This window comes from Erigeron canadensis, chromosome 8, assembly GCF_010389155.1.
Source record: "Erigeron canadensis isolate Cc75 chromosome 8, C_canadensis_v1, whole genome shotgun sequence".
NCBI classification, from domain to species: Eukaryota; Viridiplantae; Streptophyta; class Magnoliopsida; order Asterales; family Asteraceae; genus Erigeron; species Erigeron canadensis.
In genome coordinates, this window is record NC_057768.1 from 19,544,029 (window position 1) to 19,567,777 (window position 23,749).

The following is a 23,749-nucleotide window of genomic DNA, read 5'->3' on the forward strand; positions in this document are numbered from 1 at the left end:
ATCATTTTTTCATTTCAAAATAAGACAAAATCTTTATCATTTCCTGGAATAAGAAAAGACATGATTTTATATTTATTTTTATCTTCCAAAACTCTTACATAAATAAATGTTAGGCAGATTGTTCTAATCATTACAAATCAATACAAAACCTTCTTTTCATTATATTCTTGTTAACACGGTATCAGAGCTACTTTGCTTATACTCATACTTCTTCATGGCCAGTGTGAACCTACCAAACCATTTTTTAAGTGATTGTTTCGGTCCTTAACTTGTAGACCTCTCTAGGCTTGAAATTTTGAGCGAAACCAGGTGGGGGTCCATATACACTTCTTCTTTTAATTCTCCGTTTAAGAAAGCATTTTTAACATCGAATTGATGAAGAGGTCATCCTTGATTTGCTGCTACAGAGAATAAGACCCTTATTGTATCTAGCCTTGCAACCGGGGAGAATGTTTCAGAATAGTCAATTTCATATGTTTAAGTGTATCCTTTGCCAACAAATCGAGCTTTATATCGTTTAATCTCGCCATTTGGCTTAAACTTAACTTTATAGATCCACCGACAGCCTACTGGTTTCTTTCCTTGGGGTAAAGCACACTTGTCCCACGTTTCATTTTTCTCTAATGCATCCATCTCTACATTTATTGCATCTTTTCATTTCTTTATTTTCAAGGCTTGTTCTACACTTAATGAAATTTCTTCTGAATATATCTTTGCCATGAATGCTTTTGCTTCTTTAGAAAGATTTTCTCTTGCTATGTTAGCTAGAGAATATTTAGAACTCCTAGAGAATTTTTCTGAAGAGTACCGTTTTGCAGGTATTACTCGAGTTGACCTGAGTGGCAGAACATACTTTTCTGGAGCTTCTATAGTGATCTGTCAACTTCTACGGCATTCTGTTCAACATGTTCTTCACTTTCCTGCACGCTTACATTTGTGGAATCTAGTACACTTTCATTTAAAACATCAAGAGAATTACTCAGTGAAGAATTACTTACCTCAGACATCAGGTTTGGGACTTAGATGACTGTTCTTGAGACTGAGATGACTAGTCAACCATAGTATTTTCAAAATCAACATCAACTGTGGTATTTTTACTAACATCATAATTATAACTAAGCCAACTCAATGTGTCACATTGTTTCTCCCCCTGACCATTGTGTTGTGGGGAGTAAAAATAGCTAGTTTCAAGAAAATCACAATTCATAGTGGTAAACATGTGTTGGGTTTTTGGATTATAACATCTATACCCCTTTTGAGTGACTCCATATCCCACAAAGACACATTTCTCAGTACATGGATCAAATTTATTTCGATATGATTTTGGAATATGAACAAAAATTGTACATCCAAAAAGTTTGGGTTGAAGAGTATGATATTCAGTGAAGATTTCTAATGGGGTTTTCATGTTTAGGATTTTTGTACAAAGCCGATTAATTAGGTAAATGGCAGTGGCTAGAGCTTCAGGCCAAAACAGTTTAGGAACACAATATTCGATTATTAAAGCTCTAGTCTTTGCCAATAAAAGTCTATTTTTCCGTTCAGTAACACCGTTTTGTTCTGGGGTATAAGGGCATGTGGGTTTGATGGATTATACCTTTGGATTGGAAAAACAGGTTCATCTGTGAGTTTATATATTCTCCACCATTGTCGGACCTCACAATTTTGATAGATTTTTGAAATTGGTTTTGAACCATGGTATAAACTGCAGTGAACCTATCATAGACTTCGACTTTATTTTTCAAAAAATAAAGCCAAGTCATCCGGGTGCAATCATCAACAAATATCACATAATACCGGAAATTTTGACCTCCAATAAAAGGAACCGGACCCCAAACATTTGAATGAATTAATGAAAAATGTGTTTTAGCTCTAGTTCTATTAGGTTTAAAGGTCTGTCTATGGCCAAAAATGCAAGTTCACAAGAAATTGATTTATTGGAAGGAAAAAGATTAGGAAACAAGATGTGTGGATAACTACCAGAAGGATGTCCCAGTCGTCTATGCCATAACCATGCTTTACTTTCACTTGTTCTATGAGCCAACATCACGGTTCCACTTTGAGTTACTTCATCAACATAATGCAGTCCTCCTCTTTCAGTGTCACGCCCAATGATCTGTCCAGTTCTGATATCCTGTAAGAGACAAAAAGTTGGATACATGAGTACTTTACAGTTTAGTTCTTTTGTCACATGACTAATTGATAAAAGTTTATGTGACAAAGAAGGAACATGGAGGCAATTAGATAATATAATATTAGGAGAAATTTCAATTATTCCCCCGGATTTTACATCCATTCTTCCTTTGTTTGCAGCTTGGATGTGAGTTTTCACAAGTTTTGATAGCGCTGTAAAATCTGATACTTCATATGTCATCGTGTCGGTGGCACCACAATCAAATATCCACGCTCCATTATTTTTGTTAGTATTTGTTTAGCCATATTTGCACCCTCATGATCACTCAGGGGTATTTTTTGACATATTTTATCTGCATGTGAACAAATGAAACTTTGTAAATAAAAGGGGTGTTTTGATCGGTTTAGGGTTAATAGTTGTTTTTCAAATTTGCCGGAATTACTTTCCATGGTAGATCTGATATTCATTGTGAGTTGGGATTCAGAGTTGCCGGAATTACCTTCCATGGCGGCTCTGAGATTTGTTGCCGAAATTTCATGGTGATACCATGTTGAGTTATTTGGATCAGAATTGATGTTTTTATTTATATATGATTGTTGGTTAGCATTGTACTGCAAGAATTTTGCCAAATCTGAACCTCTGTCGCCGGCTGTATCGGCCATGGTGGCTTAGATTTGGTTTTAGGCGATAGGATTGGTGATTAAAAGGTAAATGATGAGGCCGGGATCGCCTGCTCTGATGCCATGTTAAGAATAGAATGAAAAGAAGGTTTTGTGTTGATTTGTAATGATTAGAACAATCTACCTAGCCTCTATTTATACAAGAGTTTTGGAAGATAAAAATAGAAATAAAATCGTGTCTTGATTCTTGGTTTGCTGGATAAGTCACAATCTTCTTATTCCTGGAAATGATGAAAATGAAATCAATAAGCTAAAAGAAGATTTATGTGCAGAATTTGAAATGAAGGATCTGAGAAATTTAAGATACTTCCTTGGCATTGAGGTATTGAGATCACAACAAGGAATTTTTATTTGTTAGAAGAGGTATATTTTGGATTTTTTGGCCGAGACAGGGATGATTGATTGTAAACCAGCAGATACACCCATGGTTATGAATCAAAAGTTGTTTATGAAATTAGATGGAAAGCTTGCTGATAAAAACACATATAAGTGAATGGTGGGGAAGTTGATTTACCTTGCTCATACTAGTCCAGATATAGCATGTGTTGTTGGAGTAGTGAGTCAATTCATGCACCAACCTCAAGAAGAACACATGGATGCAGTTCTAAGAATTATCAGATACCTCAAAGGAACTACTGGTTATGGAGTATTGTTTAAAGCAAATGGTCATATGAATATTCAAATTTATACAGATGTTGATTGGGCTGGAGATAAAGGGAACAGAAGATCAACTTCAGGATATTTTTCTTTGGTAGGTGGTAATCTTGTCACATAGAAAAGTAAGAAACATAAAGTTGTCTCTCTATCAAGTGCAGAAGCTGAATTTCGAGGTATAGCTAAAGGCTTAGCAGACTCATTGTGGCTGAAGAAACTTGTGACTGGGTTAGGATTTGCTCCCAAAGAAAGTATACGGATCATGAGCCATAATGAAGCTGCGATTCAAATTTCAGAAAATCCGGTTCAACATGATAGAACCAAACATGTAGAGGTCCATCGTCATTTCATCAAAGAGAAACTTGAAGATGGGATTATCAAATTACCGTTTGTTAAGTCTGAAGATCAACTTGCAGATATTTTTACTAAAGCAGTGGGAACAGCTATCTTTCACAAATGTCTGAGCAAGGTGAATATTGATAATCCTACTATTCAACTTGAGGGGGAGTGTTAGAATTAGAGATTTCAAGATAAGACCAAATCATCATCATTTCTCGGAATAAGAAGATTGTGACTTATCCAGCAAACCAAGAATCAAGACACAAACCTCATAACGAAACAACTAAAAGAAGTACGAACCAAGCAAACCCATAGATCCTCCTTTCTAATTACCTGTTGTCCATACAATGCGGCAGCGATGATGATAGTGACACGAGGTTATCGTGGCGGCAGCTAGGGGGTGGCGGCGGCACTGATGGGTGGTGTGAGCAATGATGGTGTGGACAATTAGAGGAAATCACAAACACAAATTATACAGTAATATTTAATTTTGCGGAAAACGAAGGTGTCGACAATTAGAGAAAATCACAAACATAAATTATAATAAACGTTTGTAGAGACTTTTATTTTTAAAGATTTTCATTATCAGAAGCATTTGTTCTTACAAAAGATGGAATTGAGCATACAACAAATACAAATGAGATTCTTTCATATATCACTAGATATCTCTAATTTGTTTTCTTCTAGTATATGTTGTGACTCCAAAAGTATACATCACGTATATGCCTTAAAATAGCTCAAGTACCTAAAAATATACATTTAAATTACGTCAACATAAAGTTGGTGAGTTCACAGTTTTTATAATAAGAATTTACCTTGGGATTACAAGATTTGAATATGATATCGCATGCATTACGACTATCAAGTATACGTGGGTTATTTCAACCTATTAATTCGTATATCACATGCTTATACCTTGGAAACCGAATACCTTAAAATCATACGATTCACGTATATATATTACCCCTTTTGTGATGCTAATGCTCAACACAATCACGATTTAGTTCAAATATTAATTATCTCTTGCATGTGTTAGTGCCACTAACCAGCATAGGTATGTTAACCCAATAGTACTACTTATAATATTCCGTCTTAATTTAATAGTCCAAGTTTCATATAGCGGATTTCAATTCAAAACATTGTAGCAAAAGTATAAGCATGAATCATTTAAACAATTGTGTCCATAAAACAAAATCATTGTGTATTCTTAGTCCCTAAAATAGTAAATAGGGATCCATGAAACTCACCTTAGATCGGTGATTCATTAGTGAATTAAAAAGATTGATGATGACGGTGATGGACAAGCAATTTATCCTAATAGAAAATACGATTTCATTTATATTCTTGGTTTAAACTTAATGTATATATTATGTTATCTATTAATACGTTTGTCAACGTAACTGGTTTCGGGTTCTTTCAATAACCTTTGTAATTTATTATGAAATATTTATAAATGAAATCTCCTTTATTTTTATAGAAATCCTTTAAAAGCTTTTGTCAAAATGCAACTAATAAGCTAACAATTAGCTTAAGAATGAATGAGGATAAAGAGATACTTGATAGTATTTCTTTGAATTGATACAGAATGTATTCGGAGATATATACGAGTGTGTATATATATTATATAGAAGAGATACTTTAGGTTGTAAGATTATAATTAATACGAAATTGTATATTAGTTATATAATGAAAAGATGCCTTAAATGGCAAGATTTGTAATTAATAAAAAAAAATGTATTAATTATAAATGAAAAGATACTTTGATAGTATCCGAAAACTAATACCCCTTCATGCCCGGATAATTATACGGAGGGTTCAAGGAGAGATGGAGCACTGGGGTCAAGGCACTTTAATTCGTAAACCCATCACAAACTCGGCTGAAACCCTTTATCATCCCTTAGCTATATAACAAGCCCGCGATCAAGAAGTACTTGATATAAAAGAAAACATATATATTCAAGATACAAAATACGCAATATATCGATTTATTGAGATACGATATATATAAAAATAAAATAGATAATTATATGAATATTCATTTGATTATACTTCATTGGAAGTATATAAAGAGATCCATTAAAAGTATAAAGCTCGTGCATATATATAAAAGTGTCAACAATTCATTATGCATATAAAAGAGATATTTAACATATTTAAATGCAATTACGTATCACTTGCGTATAAAATAAGTTGATACGCATTTCATTACACAACATATAGTCATATAATCATGTAAATATTTAAAGAGTGTATTGAGAAAGGCTTTATGGAAACTTACAATGATAAAAGACTTTGTGTAATTTAAGATCAAAATGATCTTAAAAGAAGAAACCAAAATAAATGGTGGAAGAAGATTATAAGATGGAGCTGAATCTTTGAAGACAATGTTTAAGAAAACTCTTATAGAAGACCACTTGAAGATTATAACAACCTTTGATGAAGAATACTACAATTTGAAGATTATAACAACCTTTGATGAAGAATACTACAATTTGAAGATTATAACAACCTTTGATGAAGTATACTTGAACTTGAAGATCAAAACCCACTTTCTAAATTACTTTCTTTATCATTTTCTTTGAGAACCCTTATATTTTTGGATGAAACTTTTAGATTATTATTGATGTAACTTTTGAGTGAAAGAGGAAATAATTGAGAGTTAGAAATTGGTGAAATTGAAGTAAAAGAATGTTTGCTATTTATAGATTAAAACCCACTTTCTAAATTACTTTCTTTATCATTTTATTTGATTTTTGGATGAAACTCTTAAATTACTATTGATGTAACTTTTGAGTGAAAGAGGAAATAATTGAGAGTTGAGAATAGGTGAATTTAAAGTAAAAGAATACTTGCTATTTATAGATTAGTAAAACTTGGGAGTTAAGGCAATAACATTATGTATTATGTGAGTTTGGACGTGTATTTCGAAAGGGGAGAGCACTATAACAAACTTGCCCTTTACGCTCAAGCATGTAGCAAAATATCTTGTTTTTCCTTAATCTCCAATCTATTCTAAATTGATAAATATTACTTTTATTTTATTTGTTTGTCACATTGTTTTGATGAGTAAGTAAAAGAAGAAACTATTCATGACTTGAATTAATTTTGTGTGGGACCTTTGTTTCTTATTCTTACACGTGCAATCAAAGAATGAAAATGATCATTATGTCTTTTGAAATTGTTTATTTCTATTTTATTTTCATTATGATTGTAACATCCCAAAATTTTTATGTCGACCATTTCAGTCAACGTTTGCCTTCCGTTGGATTTATACGTCTTAATGATAAATATGTTTATGTGATAATGACTACGGTCATTATATATGATTAATGTGCCTATGTGTTAATGATTAATTCCATTAAATATGTTCAAGTGATGAAAATAATGATGAATGATAATTAATAAAGTAACCAAGTGTTTCCGATAAGATTTAAGAATCGTTGTGGGTTCTCGTATGTGTTAAACGAGCAATTAGGGGACGAAACGAGTTATTGTAAAGTACAAGGACCTAAATGACAAGTTTAGGAAGATGAGTCCAGCAGATTTTAGGTCATACGTGACCTCTCAATAGCCATAATCAGTTTCCATTCACCTTAAGACTCTCCCTCAACAATCCTAGAGCCTCTCCTCAAGTTTTGCGCGATTCAGAAGAAATTCGATGGTGATTTCTTCTAGTTTTCGATTCATTAATCCTTCCTACAGGTAACGCACGGTCCATTGATCAATTGATGAGTTTTTTCATTAGGGTTTTCCGTTCGTTCCTGGCTGATGTGTGGTATTTTATACCCATTTCTCACGATGAATGTAGTTGTTTTAGCATGGTTTTCGAGTCGTTTTAGTATACATTTAGTTTGTTTATGGTATTTGTTAGTGTTTCGGGGAAATAACATGTACTTGAGCGTAGTTTTGGAGAAAACGACATTCTTGAGGTGAAATAAGTGCTAACGGATGATCTCCGGAGTGTTTAGATGAAGATAGCACGTAACTTGCGGTCTATGACGCGAACTGTGACAAGACAAGACTAAAATGTCACATATTGGACTTGGTTAGATGGAGCATCGCATCACAAAGGTCGCATGATGCATGGACTATGAACCAATAATAGTGATTTAGAAATGGTGTTCTCGTGATTTAGCAGCAAACAACAACTACAATATATTAATTAGTTAAGCATGTCACAATTAATTGTGAGGTGCTTAGTCGTGTGAGCTGCAGCCGAGAAAGACAAAGAATCGAAAATGCAAATGGTGATGTGCTCGTGGTCTTATTCAGCGAGAGAAAGAAGAAAGTCCCAAAGGCCTTGGGCCTATACTACTAGTGAAGCGGACCAAAAGAAGGAAAAAAAGAGGCGGTGGCCCTTTTTTTTTTCATACACACAACAACATCAACAATATATATAGTTATTATTATTTGGAAATTAAAGGGGAGACAACAATTAATTTGGAGTAGTTTTGAGAATTGGTAGAGTGGTCGGTTGGGGGTGGAAGTGATGAGCCGCAAACGAATAAAACCTTTTGGCTTTTTGTTCGACAACAACAACAGCAGTAGTTCGATCATCCCTTCAACCGCATCATTGTTCGATCTCTTTTATCTTTTATTATTCTTATTAGTTGCTTAATTGTAAGACTTTATTATATTACTATACAATTATTATTATGGATTTTATTACTTGATGATTGTTAGTTTTATTTATCTTATGATGAGTAGTTAAATCGTTTAACACCCGCTTGGGTAGTGAACATGTCATAGGGTTGTTTTAATGTTACTTGCAATTGTTGAACAAGATTTTTATGTTTAATCGAAGATCCACATTTATTTGGGTTTAAATATTGTTTTTATCTTTTATATTAATTGATTGATAATTGTAATTAGAAGTTCGGAAGAAATCTATGTCATTGTCAATTAGTTCATGAAAAGGTTGATCGATCTATAATTAACCTAAAGTCGTTGGAGTTCGGAAGAAACTAACGATAAAGATTTTAAACAATTAAATTCACTTTGAATGTGTAAACACTTATGATAGAGGAATCTGATTAGGTGAATAAGCAGTTCGGAAGAAAACTTTTAAGGGTTAAATCGTAAAAATCAACTCAGGATCTTAATGCTTAATTGTTTTGAATAGAAATTAAACGCGGAAGCGATAATTATATTTAGAGCTATTAAAGTGTCAGGTATACCAGAAGTTCGTCTTGTCTATCTTTTGAGTCGTTCAACAAATGCAAGTAATGTTTAGACCCGATGATTGGCATGTGAGCTGATCCAAGTAGGTGTCCCTTTTAAATTATTGTTTAAATACAACAAAAACTTCTCTTTGCGATTAATCCTATGGGATTACTAACTTTTTCTACTGACTCTTGTAACATGGCAACTCGACCATAAAAACCCCCCATTTCTTGAATCACTTTATTTTAGTAATTGCTTATAAAAGTCCTTGTGAACAATCTCGAATTTACCGGTTACTATACTGCATACGAACGGGTACACTGCCCGTAAGTGTGTTGTAGTCGGTTCCCAGTGATATGTGTTTTATAAATTTTATAACTAGATTTCACAAATCACTGGCCAAGAAGGGTTGGGTATGATTTAATTTCAAAACGTTTACGGATTTCATGTCGTTCGGGTGATCAATTGAGTGGGTAATGTTTATGATTGGTTAATAAATCAATTGATTGAATAAAGTCATCAATTGTACCATAAAATATGTTAATTTTATGCCCCCGGGTCGATTTAAGGTGTTAAGGACGTATAGGATTCGAATAGGAGTCCAAAATGGTTAAAATCTGATCTGGTCAGCGATACCGCCGATACACACCACGGTACCTTCATGACCATTGTTTGGTTTTTGTGTTTGGACTGCGATATCGCCGATATGCACCAAGGTACTTTCGTGACCACTGTATGATCTTTTGGTTGGTGTGTTCTAGAGCTCGATATCGACAAGACCACTAATGGTCTCGACGATAGCACATGTCAAAGTGTTCCAAGCTGTGATTAACTCTCTAGTTGACTTATGTTTCAATCATTTTTGTACCATAGGTTGTTGGGAATGCTTGTCAAGTACGGTAGACTTATTTGATGATTCTTGTGCACTCCATTGAGGTAAGATAACACCTTTTATCACATGAGATAGTTTTCATAAGTTAACTTCCCCAAATGAATGCTTGTATGTTTATATGTATTCGGGAATGAATGGGAGGTTATTATGGGATTATCTATGATTACCATTGATGATGAATGGTAAGCTTATGCATGCTATGATGAAATGATAATATGGTTATGTTATGAAATGATGTCATGATGGAATAAAGTAAATGATAAGCTCGTATGTATATGATGTAAAGATAAAACGATATGATGATAATACGATAAGATGCCATGATGATATGAACGTATGATGATATAATGTAATGTTAGGACGATATGTTTATGAAATGATATGACAATGTGTTGCACACATGTTAAGATGAAATGATGCCAATATGACATGATAATATGATGTTATTATGATACAATGATACGATGTCATGAAGGATACATTGATAAGGATCTATATGTTGATGTATATATGTCATATGATTAATTGCATGGCTTGATCACCTAGTCACTAGACTTTTATAGGTTTGCCATGACACGTGCACGAATAAGGGCCCTAAAGTAAATAAAGATGTATGTGATTAGTTTAGGTAAAAGTGTAGCCTAAGCTAATGTAAAGTAAAGAAAGATGAAAGTGATTAGTTTAGGTGAAAGTGTAGCCTAAGCTAATATAGTAAATAATTCTTGAGCATAAGTAAAGTTGTGTTAAGCTTAACCCATGCTAGTTCTTCGGAGCTAGTGTGTATGTGGTCACGTGGTGTGGGAATCTAGATACCTCCTCGTGGCATAGTTATGTATGAGTGTATCCGGGTAGAGTAACTAACCACTACACGCGCAAAGTTTAAATGTTATACTCAGTTGGATTGACTTTGTCTTTCCTTAATGACGACGATGGATCACCGAAAGGTCTACCCATCAAGTCGGGTGTGAGGTCCCCATGTAAGGTCTTATGGCCGCCTACACACAACCCCACATCCCTAAGTATATGTGGCTTATGTCACATAGTCTACGTCTAGGCAAAAGAAAAGAAAGTAGAGAAATAAAGAAAGTAAAGAAAGATGAAAAGTAAAGCTTTATGATGATAGACATATTTAGGACTACGATGAATTCCTAATGTGTTAACTTATGTATGTTGCTTAAATGTTGATGATATGATTTTCTAATATATGATATGATAGACACCATAGTAATGTGGTGAAATTAACAATTATGAAATGTTTTTGTTAGTATATAATGAATTGGCAATGTTTTCATAAACTCATGATATCTTACTTAGCTTTTAAAGCTAACACTTACTCTTTTAAAAAACGATGTTCCCTTAGGTTAAGTAGGTTGAGCTAGTAAAAGACTTAGCTTGGTGAGACGGGTAGTTTAAGTAGACATTTAGTTTTCCCGCTTAGTCATTTATGTTAGCCTTATGATGATTGGCTAACTTTTAATATGACTTATGTATTGATAATGTTGACAGTTATGTTGGTGCCAAATCTGGATTATCTTATACTATTTTAATGATATGAATGTTGTAACACCACTTTTATAAATGAACTATCCATTAAGGGTTAGTTATGTTTTAAAGATTCTGTTTTCCGCATTTCTAAACGCTGTTAGCCAAAAGTTTTTTGAATATCCAGGTGTTACAATGATGTACCATGAATGAATATACTTGTGTTTGTAGTGTAAGGGCCGAAATTTTGTGTGCAAAATAGTTAGAAGAATAAATTTAATATTGGATGACTAAAAGTAATACAAGTTGCTAGCTTTTCTTTTCTTACATATATATATATATATATATATATATCTTGAGATGTATATGTATATATATGTATATTTATCTTGTCAAAATTTCTATATATGAGTGTATGTATATTTATTTCCATGCCAAAGGTAACAACTAAATAGAGTTTTTGTTGCTATTTGTTCGTCATCCATAATTAAAAATTCGTTAACGTAGTTCATATAAAAATTGATTAGATTGGACGAAAAGAATACGGGTTAGGGGTTTTTCATTATTTATTTTTGTTTAGAGAGGAACTATAAAAGTAAAAATACCAGAAGGAAAATGCTAGGTTTACAAACTATTTACAAACATAAAGTTACAAACTGACATGACATAGGAATTGGACCAATGATATTTGATTGTGTTTTCTCTATCCTCTTTCTCTTCCTGATTTTAATTGGTGGATCATGAGTTTGTAAGAATTTGTTTGTATTTTGTTTGTCACTCTAACATCTCTCATATTGGAAATGAATCGCTGGAAGTCACGTTTATTGTACATTTGTAGCCCAAAAACTATTTTTAGCCTAAGACAACCAAAAGTCAACATCTGGTCCGATTGGTTTCTTGGTTCAACCGCCGGTTCAAATGCAAGACCGGCATAACTGGACCACCATAGCTATTGATTCCTGGTTGGACCGGTCTGGTCGTGAAAACATTGTCACATGATACTTCAATATTAGTTTATCTTTTGTTGGTAAGATTGTGTAACTTTTTATGTCACTAAGTCTGTTGAATTTTGCTAGTAAAATATATTGTCATTATCATGTAATTATGCTACTATGGACTTGTCGTTTGACATGTTTTGATCCTACTTTGAATATTGTTTTTTGGTATGTTTTAAAAATATGAGTACACGAAAAACACAATTTTTATATCACCTTGGATATATATCATTGGGTTAAGTGCATGGAAAATGTAATTAACTATGACCAAAAAGTTATTATATGCATGAACTTATGAAACCTATATTGTATGCACAACTTTGTAAAAATGTTAAGTCATGTAACATGTGTACGTGGCAGCCTGAGCTGCCACGTGCAAATTTTTAATTGGTCAATCATATTTAGTTACATAACTTAAACATGTTTACAAAGTTCATGCATACAATAGAGGTTTTGTAAGTTCATGCACACAATAACTTTTTGGCCATAGTTAATTACATTTCCATGCACTTTGTTCAAAATTTATATATGGGATATATGTAGTTGTAGTTTTGGATATTTTCTGGTATATATTTCAATTTGATAGTCATTATTAGAGTTGGGGGTGGTTGAAGTCTGGTAAAAAGACCACCAAAACCAAAAAAGTAAAGAAACAACTTTTTGGTATTTGTCATTCATTTTCAGACATTCAGTTCTTCAAGCAGCCCATTTCACTCTTATAATGTTTTAGTTTCTTACAACAAAACACCCACAAGTACTCAATTTTACATTAAGACTGCAATTTTAATTAAATTAAGCTACAAATAGAACCCATACAATATAGCACACCAAACTTATCAATAATACATTTCTGTATCTTCTTGCTTGATTTTCTTTACTTTAGCACATTCTTCTTGCATATTCAAAGATCCCAACAAACTTGGAATAGTTTCTTTAACTCTTGCACACATTGGTAGATCATTGTAACACCAGTGAGTTGACCATTTAAGTTTTCGAGTCAAAATAAAGTTTTCAGTAAATACGACCTCGTAATTTGGACTCAGCCTCGTATTTAATTCGACATCGTAAATTAAGTGTAGCATCGTATTTGGAAATTAGCCTCGTATTTGTGTCGGCCTCGTATTTTTGGTGTTAGCCTCGTTTTTAGCTCGACCTAGTATTAAGGCCTTGTATGAAATCCTTCTTATTTTACCCTACCTATAAATACTCTCATTCTCCACACATTCTCATTTTCCACCACCTTAGCCTCCTAACAAAAACACACACACACTTTTGCTACCCCATATTCCCTTGCTATCCCATCCTTACTACCCCACCTTTACTACCTCATAAACAACAAGTTTTGATGAAATCCAACCTTACTTTTGTTTAGATTTAGTTCAAAAACTGAGTTTCTACCATCTTAATATCATTACAAACATCTATTTTGGTCAGATTTGATGTAAGAATCAAAACCCTTTTTATGCTCTTCTTTTGAATATTTTCGGTTTTCTTTTAATACACACACTACACCTGCCAAGTATCAAACTTTTTACGTCCAAAACGTTTAGAACCATATACTACAACTTTTGTCAAAGTTTCGTGTGATTTCGTTAACAAAATCTTGAGATATAAGAATTTTTGTACACTTTTTATCAACTTTGTTCAAATAGGTTTTCGGGTTTAAGCTCGTCTCTGAGTTTCCAACGTTAGTATTGTTTTTCTATCAGTTTTGGGTGTCTAAAAGTACAATCTGATTTTAAAAGCACCTTTCAGATCGAAAGAAACTATTAGGGTTTTCTAAAATGTGACCTCGTATTTCAAATGTGACCTCGTATTTGATTTGTGACCTCGTGTTTCCATTTGTGACCTCGTATTTCCAATTGAGACCCCAGATTTACTAGCCTCTCAAATATAGCCTCTCAATTTCAATTTTGTCTTTAAGTGAAATAAGACCTCAAATTCAATTTAAGACCCCAAGATCAATTTAAGACCTCAAATTTCAATGGAGACCTCGGACTCCAATTACTACCTCGATTTGGTCAACTTTGGTCGGTTTGGTCAACTTTAGTCGATTTGGTCAACTTAGTCAAACTTGTAATTTGGTCAACTTTGGTCAAACTTGTAAAATCTGGTCAAAGTCAAACTAGTACGCTTTTGGACAACTTAATCAACACTTGGTGGCACATTATGAGCACGTTTACCTATAACGAACACATAGTTAATTATGATAATTTGGAACAGATTGATTTCGTGTCGGTTACTTGCTTCCTGATATCTTGCGTAACTTAATCTTGTTGCTAGCATTCAGGTGAGCTTCGTAGTCCCCTTTTTACATTTTTTCTCGGGGCTGAAAGGATACAAAATGTTTTCTTGTGAAACTGTATTTATTGGATATGATATTGTGACAACCTATTTTGACTACATGATTGATAACACATTTCGGATACTTCTTGATAATTTGTTTTGGATACATATATGATTTCATGACTTGGATACCTATTGATTTACATTGTGGATACATAAGGATGCATTAGATACATGTTTTTTAGCACGGCTGGTTGTTGAACCGTAAGTCCCTTCATAGTCAACCTTAGCGTGGTACCATAAGTGCTGTCAACCTTGATAAGTCCATGGCAACATTGTGATTATGGCAACATTGTGACATGGCCACTTTGAGTATGCATGAAATGCATCACGTTAACCTGATAACATAATCCAACGAACTCACCAACCATTGTGTTGACGCTTTTAAGTATCCTTTCAAGTGCACAAGTTAGAGGTGGCTGAGGAGAGTAGCATGGAGCCTTTATAGCAGACTTTGGACTCTAGGATTCCTTGTTGCTACTATGATTACTTATGTTCTCTTTGTATTAGTATGACATTATGCCTAACCTTTGATCCCCTGCGTGGGAATTGAATTATACTTTATTTGTGTTTGGATTTATGTTGAATTTTTATGTTAATCTAAGATAAGACTTTCGATATTTGTAGATTCATTTAGTCTTCCTATGTAATATTCATGACGCGTGTACTATGAGTCGCATCTCAAGTTTTCTGCCTTAGTCGGGGTGTGACAATCATGCCAATTAATCAACCCACATCTTCATACCTATTATAATTATAAAATATTAAAATTTCAGCTAAATTGTTAACTTATAAAAAGTAGATGTAAAATCTTACCTTTTACTACAACAATAAAAGAAAGAGGACAACACCTACATATTATCATTCTCTGAACTTGCATTTTATTTTATTTTTTTTTCAATTAAGGTTTACAATTGATTTGGGGAAGAATATGTTAAAAGAAATTATTTAACTCACATTTAAGAAAAAGGAAAAGAACGGATGAAAGACGGAGAGATAAATATTGAAATATCTATACACGTGATTGTAACGTGCACATTTGGAAACATCCTCTACCTCTAATGGTTACATCAATTTGAAACAATTTTGCAAAACATTAAAAAATTTATTGACTCTCATTGCTAGTGAACTTGAAAAAGATACTCGTTGCTAAAATAAACGAACTATGAGGACCAATCTTGCGATAAACTCAAACGCTAACTCAAAACCCTTGAGCAAAATATCAACAGTAAGAATCTACTAAAAGATAGTAAAAGCAAGAGGGCACCCGCAAAACCGAACCCCACCCATTGGCGAAAAAAAAAAAGAAAAAGAATTTTATTCCATTCCCAACCAACCAACAAACTGTTGTTTCTACTTGATTCATTGGAATCTACAAAACCTGTCAACACTTCATATCCAAACCACCTTATTAATCTTACGAACTCCTCAAGCTCACGACTTTCTTCTTTAAGCATGGATGTAAGTCTGTAAGTTCCCCTTTCTTGGATTCTTTTTATCCCTTTATTTGGTGTAACCTTTTTACAGAAAATTTTAATTTGGTTGGAGTTTTGTATATGAAACAAAAATAATAATAAAAGTTAAAATAAATATATTACTCCCCGGTGAAGGGCACGACCAACCGGGTGGTCACCGAGGTTTCAGCTGGTCACAATTGGTCTAATGTTATGCTATTGTCATTTTTTATAGCATGTCACAATTAGTTACCCATTTGGGGCAAAAGTAAATTAATGCAAGTTGTGTATAAATAGAACCCCGCAAAATGTAGTTCATTCTGTTTATATGCTTTGAGTTTAATTTCTTTTCATATAGGTATAGGGATTTTTGGAGAAGACATAAAAGAAAGGTGTATGTTTCTTTTGGGCTTTGTGGAGGTGGGTATCTATTATACAAGTTTTATGAATCTTACACGAACAGGATTTCTGAACTCGAGAGACAACTTGCTGATGAGCAAGAGAACGATGAGCTTCTTAAGGCCCAGTAAGATATTTATATACTTGAATGTGGCAGATATATTGTCATTGCAGAAACTTATATAGGTAAGTTATGATCGCAAATGACTGATTGGCAGGATGCAAGTGCACTTTGAGAACATCCAAAGAATAGCTAATACGATGACATTGCCTCATGCCATGCTGTATTTAAGCAGCCGGGTTGCAGAAGAGTTGGATCTTTTGCATCTTACCGAAAGGTTAATGAAAGGAAAGGGTCAGCCCAACAGCTTAACACCTTCAGAAAAGCTTGAGCTCTGGGATAGGCTTAAAATATTAAGTATGAAGAGTATAAGTTTTGCATTTTATTTATTTATTTCGTTTTTCTTTCTTTCTCAGTTAATGAGTTTTAGTGGTGGGAATTTCGACCCATATACTTAAATATGCGAAGATCGAGGCTCTATCTCTAATGGGTCAAATTGGTAGGATAAACAGATTAGCTAAAAAGAATATAGATCAGATGGGTTGAGTGTATCTGAATTCACTCGAAGTTTATTTTGAAAATGAACATAAAGAGTACCCCTTTGTGACATGTTTCCTAACCTATTCTACCTATCCTGAGTTATTGACAATTCCAATGAATGTAATTATTGAACTGTATTGGATTTGCTAACTTGGTTTAAAACTTTTGTGGCATGAAGGTTTCACCAGGATGGTGTTGTCTATTTGGGCGATGACGGCAATTAGCTTATATATTAGAATTCAAGTGAATATATTAGGGAGACATCTATATATAGATACTGCACGCGATCTTGGAGGTTTTCATCCCGTAAGACCCTATCTTGCTGCTTTTCTTTGTATTCTGTCTCCTAATTTAGTTTATTTACATCTATGAGTTAATGCCTTATACAAATATACAATATTGCTGCAACAATAGTAAACAAGTTCACAACAATCGGGAGTACTATCTAGTTCAGGACTCTTGTAAATCGTTAAAATTGGAGTTCGTCATATGTCATTTGTTTTATACACGATATTAGTTAGGCCGTCAACTTAGACTTACAAGTTTTGGTTTCTTATACTTCTAGTTCGTACCAGGATATGCTATTTTAAAGACATTATAGTTTTTTTTAACTGATTATAAAGACACTTACTATATGTTGAGGACTATAAATCATCACTCCCCTACTTCAATATATAAGAAGATTATGATAAAAATTAAAACTCCATAGTTCATAATCTCAAGCTGTATACATTGCTCTCTATGTAAGCAATCTACACAAGTTTAAAGTAAATGGACTAAATTTCTAAGTATCCTTTGAAATTAATGTTAAACGGAACTAAGTAGCTAGTTTAGGAGATCATGTTAAGATAACGGCCCTGTATAGCAAATCTAGAGCTTGCCTTAAGTGAATATGTGTAATGTAAAAAGTAGCTAGTTTAGGATCTTATGTTAAGATAAGGGTTCTGTGTAACAAATCTAGAGCTTTCTTTCAGTATAAATCTATTTTAGGCATGTTAGTGTCGGATTCTGTTATTGCAAAATTGGTTTCTAGTTTCTTCTTATGAATAGCTTAAAGAATTCAGTTACGAAACAATTACAGTTGGCCATTCCTTTTACTGTTCAGAATTGTGGAAGGGTTGAATCCTAGTTTGACAGTAAAGCATAGATTGGTGGTTAAACTTCTTTCTTGTGTTAGTGTATTTATGTAACCTTGATGTTTACGATTTTGATGTATATTTAATTATTTACTATTTAAGTCAGACCAAAACCATAATTACTCTAATGGTGGAAACATATTGAATTTGCTATAGGGCTTATGATAGAATCCCCAAATTGAACAAAGGTAATATAGGGCTTAGATTTCTGAAATTAAAAAGAAACACATGACAAGACCTATACGAGAACTGGTTTCTAGTTTCTTCTTATGAATAGCTTAAAGTATTCAGTTACAAAACAATTACAATTGGCCATTCCTTTTATTGTTCAGAATTATGTAAGGGTTGAATCCTAGTTTGACAGTCTAGCATAAGTGCTCTAGATTGGTGGTTAAACTTCTTTCTTGTGTTAGTGTATTTTTGTAACCTTGATGTTTACGATTTTGATGTATTTTTAATTATTTACTATTCAACTCAGACCAAAACCATGATTACTCTAGTGGTGAAAACATATTGTTTTTGCTATAGGGCTTATGATAGAACCCCCAAATTGAACAAAGGTAATATAGGGCTTAGATTTCTGAAATTAAAAAGAAACACATGATAAGGCCTATATGAGAACTCGAGAAGGCAAATCTCCAGAAAAAAACATCGAGTTTGCTATTTAAAATAACATCAAAAACAAGACAAAGAAACTTGAAACAAGAACAGAACATATAAAGGTGAGCTTTGATGAAGCAGTTATGTCCCTCCAACTTTTAAGCATCCTCATCTTAGATTCAGTAGACTATTCGGCATCCTAACCCCTCTATCTCCCCATACTCTGGATCAAGTTTGAACAGGTCAAATCGAAACCAGTAAATAATGTAAAGTTGCTCCATCGAGTTTCCTTTTGATTTTTTCCGCCTTGAATAAACTTTCATTGGGGCTGGTATGTATCAGCTTAGCTGATAGATTACATTTAGTGCGTGATGGTAGCTATTCCCGTTTTTATGAGATATGCTTTGCAACACGGCCTATCAAGATTTACTGCTTCAACTTGCCACATGTTATCGTAGATGTCAAACTAATCGAGTCAGTTTACCTTTTTAGCTGTCAAACTAATCTGTTAGACTTGGACCTCTTGATTTTTTACTTTCCTTTTAATGTTTGTTGAAGTATTATCGAACATTTTATCACCCATTTGTAATCAGAATGTGATAGGTTCTTTCTAGCAATAAGTTCTTTCATATAAACAATCATTTTACAAATTTCAAGGAGAAATATGAGGGAAAATGCCCGATTTACACTCTCGAAAAGCATCGATAGATGGTTTTCTACAGGAAGCTAGCCAGCTAGGACAAGAACACCTTTGTGTTGTTCGATTGTTTTATTATATCCGAGACTGAAACCTCTGCATATAGTGACATATCATACAATATATGTTAGCCTGGTAGCTGTTTGGTGTAGCCTAATGATTTATTGATCACCCATTGCCTTAGTTGTATTCCTGGTGTCCATATTTCCCTTGGAAAAGAAATATGATTACTTGATCAAAACCGTTAATAATTGAGCAGACTTCGACTCTAGCTAGAGAAGTAGTGGTTACCATTTCATACTATGGGACTCTTTGCTCTAAAACCTTCAACATACTGGCAACAATGCCAAAAACTAAAGTTAGACAGTATTCAAAGAATCACCATAGCTGGCCCCCTAATTATAGCCATATATTTTACTTGGTTTTTACAACAGCTGCTCTTTCTGTTGTATTTCTACAAGTATGTTGGCTGTTTTAAAACAAAATCCCATATACAACAGTTTAAAATGCTTTCACCTGTTAGAAAAGTCAGTACTTTTGAGCTTTCTGCATATAGGGTTTAGAGCTGTATATGCAGAACTATATTTTGTTTAATTATAGTATGGAACAAGTAAAGATTAATAATAGTGATGATAATTCTATCATCATATTCTTTCTCTGAATTGCTGCCATTTGCTTAAGAGTGGAATGTCATACTATTCATATACAGGAGGATGCCGATCTGATAAACAGAAATGACGAGCAACAGTTTTTGGCAAGTGCTGATTTTCTTTCAAGTCAGAGAATGCCGACACTGATATCAAATATGCAAGCTGCCGCGACTGAAGTTCTCAGAGGGTAAGGATAATGTATTTTATATACTGCTTAATCTTTATCCATTTCTTATACACAAGGTGATTGAAGTACCCAAAAATGTGGAGAGCAGAAAAGGTGAGTAGTCAAAATGGGCTGTAATTAGGGGCCTCAAAATGGGCTGGTTGGGTAACATGTCAAAATAGATTCGAGCTGAAACTCGTGTTGGATATGTGATCAAGTTAGCTGGGGCATGCTGGTAAAGTGGATCGAGTTTGTTTGGGCATCACCCTTTCCAACATTTTATAAATGTAGTGGCAAAAGAATAATATATATTTAAATTTAACAGTTTAGGATACTTTATGCAATGAATACACATTAGTTGATTGTTATCCATTTAACTATTTGACTCATCTGACCCATTTTTAGTTTAACTTTAAGATTGTAACCCATATGGTTCAGCTTTAATATTAATCAGTTAAATTTAGCACATCTTCCTGTAATAAACAGAGTAAAGACGAAAGGCAACACAAACCAGAACTATCTAGACCAAGTAACCCCAGTATATGTTGTGGGTTTGCGGCTATAGTTCTATGCAAAATTGAGTATTTGGATTTTGATGTTGACAGCCCTTAGGGCTGTTACCGATACACTATTACATGAATTAAATGATGGTAAATTTTTGTAAGAAGCATCATATATGGCATTGTGAGGTGTAAAGCTACCATGCAACAATGCGTTGCCTTGTCTAAGCATCATATAAGGCATTGGCCAAGCCGGATAAACATAAACTTGGAGTTTGGTTTATAGGGTTTAATATCTGATCTTGGTTTTCACGAGTACAAGCACATAGAGTTCTGGTAGGAACAGTTCTTAATGTAGGAAATATAGTAAGGATGATGCATCTACCTTTTACACTTTGTTGCACCTGATGCATTTGTGTTTTACACTGTACATAAGAACAAAGTCAGGAGTGTCGTAGAGTAAAATCGGATGTATCATAGTGTAAAAAGGTAGATGCATCATCCTTCCTGTCCTTACTACGTTAAGAACTCTTTGTACGTTAGTGTAAAAAATAGGTACAATATCTTTCCTATACTTTCTATACCTAAATGTAAAGTGTAGGTGCATCATCCTTTCTACACTTCCCAGGTTGAGACCTTCCTACCTGAATGAGTAGCTAGCACATATATGTATGCTATCATTTTACCCGTGAAACAAGAACTTTTAATTGACCTCACATGTGAGATACAAAAGAGAAGTGAAATGAACAACGTAAAACATGTGAGAGTATGCAAAACAAAACAACATCATCATATGATACATGTGTGACGAGAAAGTGGAAGCATTCGACTGGCTGGCTTATGTTGCATCCCTGTGATGTGATAGGTTTGCCTTTCTGGTATCAATATATACGAGTAATATTTTTTGGTAAAGGGCGAGCCTTTATGATGAAAACTTAACGTGAGTCTCTTACATTGTAAGGCGAGCGTCGTATGACTATGAAAGTATGAAGGTTTTTCCAATTGCACATGTAAAAGTAGATAATATTTGTAGGGTCTGGAAGGGCAAGAATGATTTCACATGAGAGTGATATTGATTTATGCAATACTTTTTTATTTTTTTAATTTTCTTGCTTCTTTTTGCATAGGTATTAAGATATTGAGTTATGTTCCAATGTTATTATTTGAGACTAGTTTTCTATAAAGTATTTTGCTTGTAAAATATCTACCTAACGGCTTATCATAATTCCATATCTCTAGATATGTTCTATTTCTAGAGAAAGTCAATGGCCAATTTTATGTAATATTTGTATATATTCTTATTTGCAGCAAGCAGTTAAGGGATATATTCAATTCTACGGTACTTCATGACACAATTATGCAGATACTGAACATGTTCATGAGCATGGGAAGGCCTCATCACTGGTTGGATTATTTGATGCCTGAGGATGTAAGATTCTACAAATCTATTGAATCTTCTGGCAGTGATGACCCTAATATTTCCGACATCTCTAAGTTAGATCAACTAATGGTGGAGACACGTACAGTTTTAAGAAGGTAGTTCATTCTTCTTGCTAGTTGCCTCATTCATGGAATTTAAGAGTAGGAGTAGGAGTAGATTGCCGTTCATAAAAATAAAAATAAAAAATATTTGACAAAAGGTTTGTGTTTTTTATTAGAGAAAAAACACAATTTTTGAAGAAGCAAGTTATGACCTGCTTTTTGGAAACTCTATTTAACAAATAATTAGTAGTTAAATAGGAAGCCGTCAACTGAGTCAAACTGAAGTTACTCCAATGTGTATATTTAATCCATAAAAGCTCCTAAATCAGTTTATATAAACATCAAGGTTATTATTGGAATAGAACTAATGTTTTGACCCATTAGCCAAATTACTTTATAGTGTCCATGATGTCACATGATGAATTTCCAGCCACTTAGATCATGATTTCAGATTCTGAATTCTCTAGTGCAATGATTATCTTCCCGTCCCAGTGGCAATGGAAGTTGTGAAAGTTAGTAGCTATAAAACTAAACTATTTTTTTTCTGTTTTTGTTTTTTTTTTTTAGTTCTGAATTTGGAAATATTCTAGACTTGGCACTCGGAAAAGTAGTGGGTGGACTAATGGAAGACATGAACTTACAATTTGGAGATGGCAGTTTATCTGCGGGATTACCACTTGCCAAACTTCTCCCAAGGGTTGCACAAGTTAGTCCCCAGCTGCTTGAGGAACCAAGCCGAAACAAGTTTACCCAAATTATCCAAAACATACCCGAAGTTGAAGTTTTCTTCACTCTACTCTACACAAACATGTCAACCTCATAAACTCTTGTGTCATTATTATATCTTGTCTGTTTCAATGGGTATGCATGAACAAGATATTGGTTCCGAAATTTTCAAGAGGGAACTCCGGTGCTCGTTTGTTGTGGGTTGTACTTTATCCTTTCGGAGTGCTTCTCTCCAAGGCTTGTAATGTAATAGTTAAGTGAAAGCTTAAGGTTTTTTACATATCCTCTTTAATGTATCATTAATTATGGATTGTCTCAAGCGAGTGTTATGTACTTTGCTTAAAATTGTTTTTAGATTATATACAAGTTAATGATTAGCGATTTTTGAATATTCCAATGTAATGTTGCGAGAAAATGGTAACATCTAAGGAGTTTTCATTGATTGGTGACCGGATGGTTTTTAGTGCCATCAGTAAGAAACACCTTACGAGGCAAGGATGGGGAATAAAAAATGGATAGTAGTTTGGTGGGTACAGCCGTACAGGTACAGTGAAGTTTTTATTTTTTTAATTTTTCTAATATGTATTAATAATTTTCTCGGGAATTAAAAAAGGTAATAAGATTTTTATTTGGAGTTGAGAATGACATTGTTT

General features: G+C 33.7%; 1 protein-coding gene across 3 annotated transcripts; it reads left to right on the forward strand.

Moving 5' to 3' along the window:
- Nucleotides 1–15,955: 15,955 nt before the first annotated feature.
- Nucleotides 15,956–23,487, forward strand: LOC122578636 (peroxisome biogenesis protein 3-2). 3 transcript variants are annotated; one of them, XM_043750638.1, is made up of 7 exons: nt 15,956–16,154; nt 16,498–16,665; nt 16,757–16,956; nt 17,318–17,445; nt 20,282–20,409; nt 22,197–22,424; nt 22,938–23,487. In XM_043750638.1, the coding sequence occupies exons 1-7, from the start codon at nt 16,141–16,143 to the stop codon at nt 23,191–23,193; spliced, it is 1,122 nt and encodes a 373-aa protein (XP_043606573.1). In that variant the 5' UTR covers nt 15,956–16,140; the 3' UTR covers nt 23,194–23,487. The 3 variants fall into 3 exon arrangements, with proteins under 3 accessions (XP_043606573.1, XP_043606574.1, XP_043606575.1); XM_043750639.1 differs by having other exon boundaries at nt 16,504–16,665; XM_043750640.1 differs by having other exon boundaries at nt 15,956–16,146.
- The last annotated feature ends 262 nt before the right edge of the window (nt 23,488–23,749 follow it).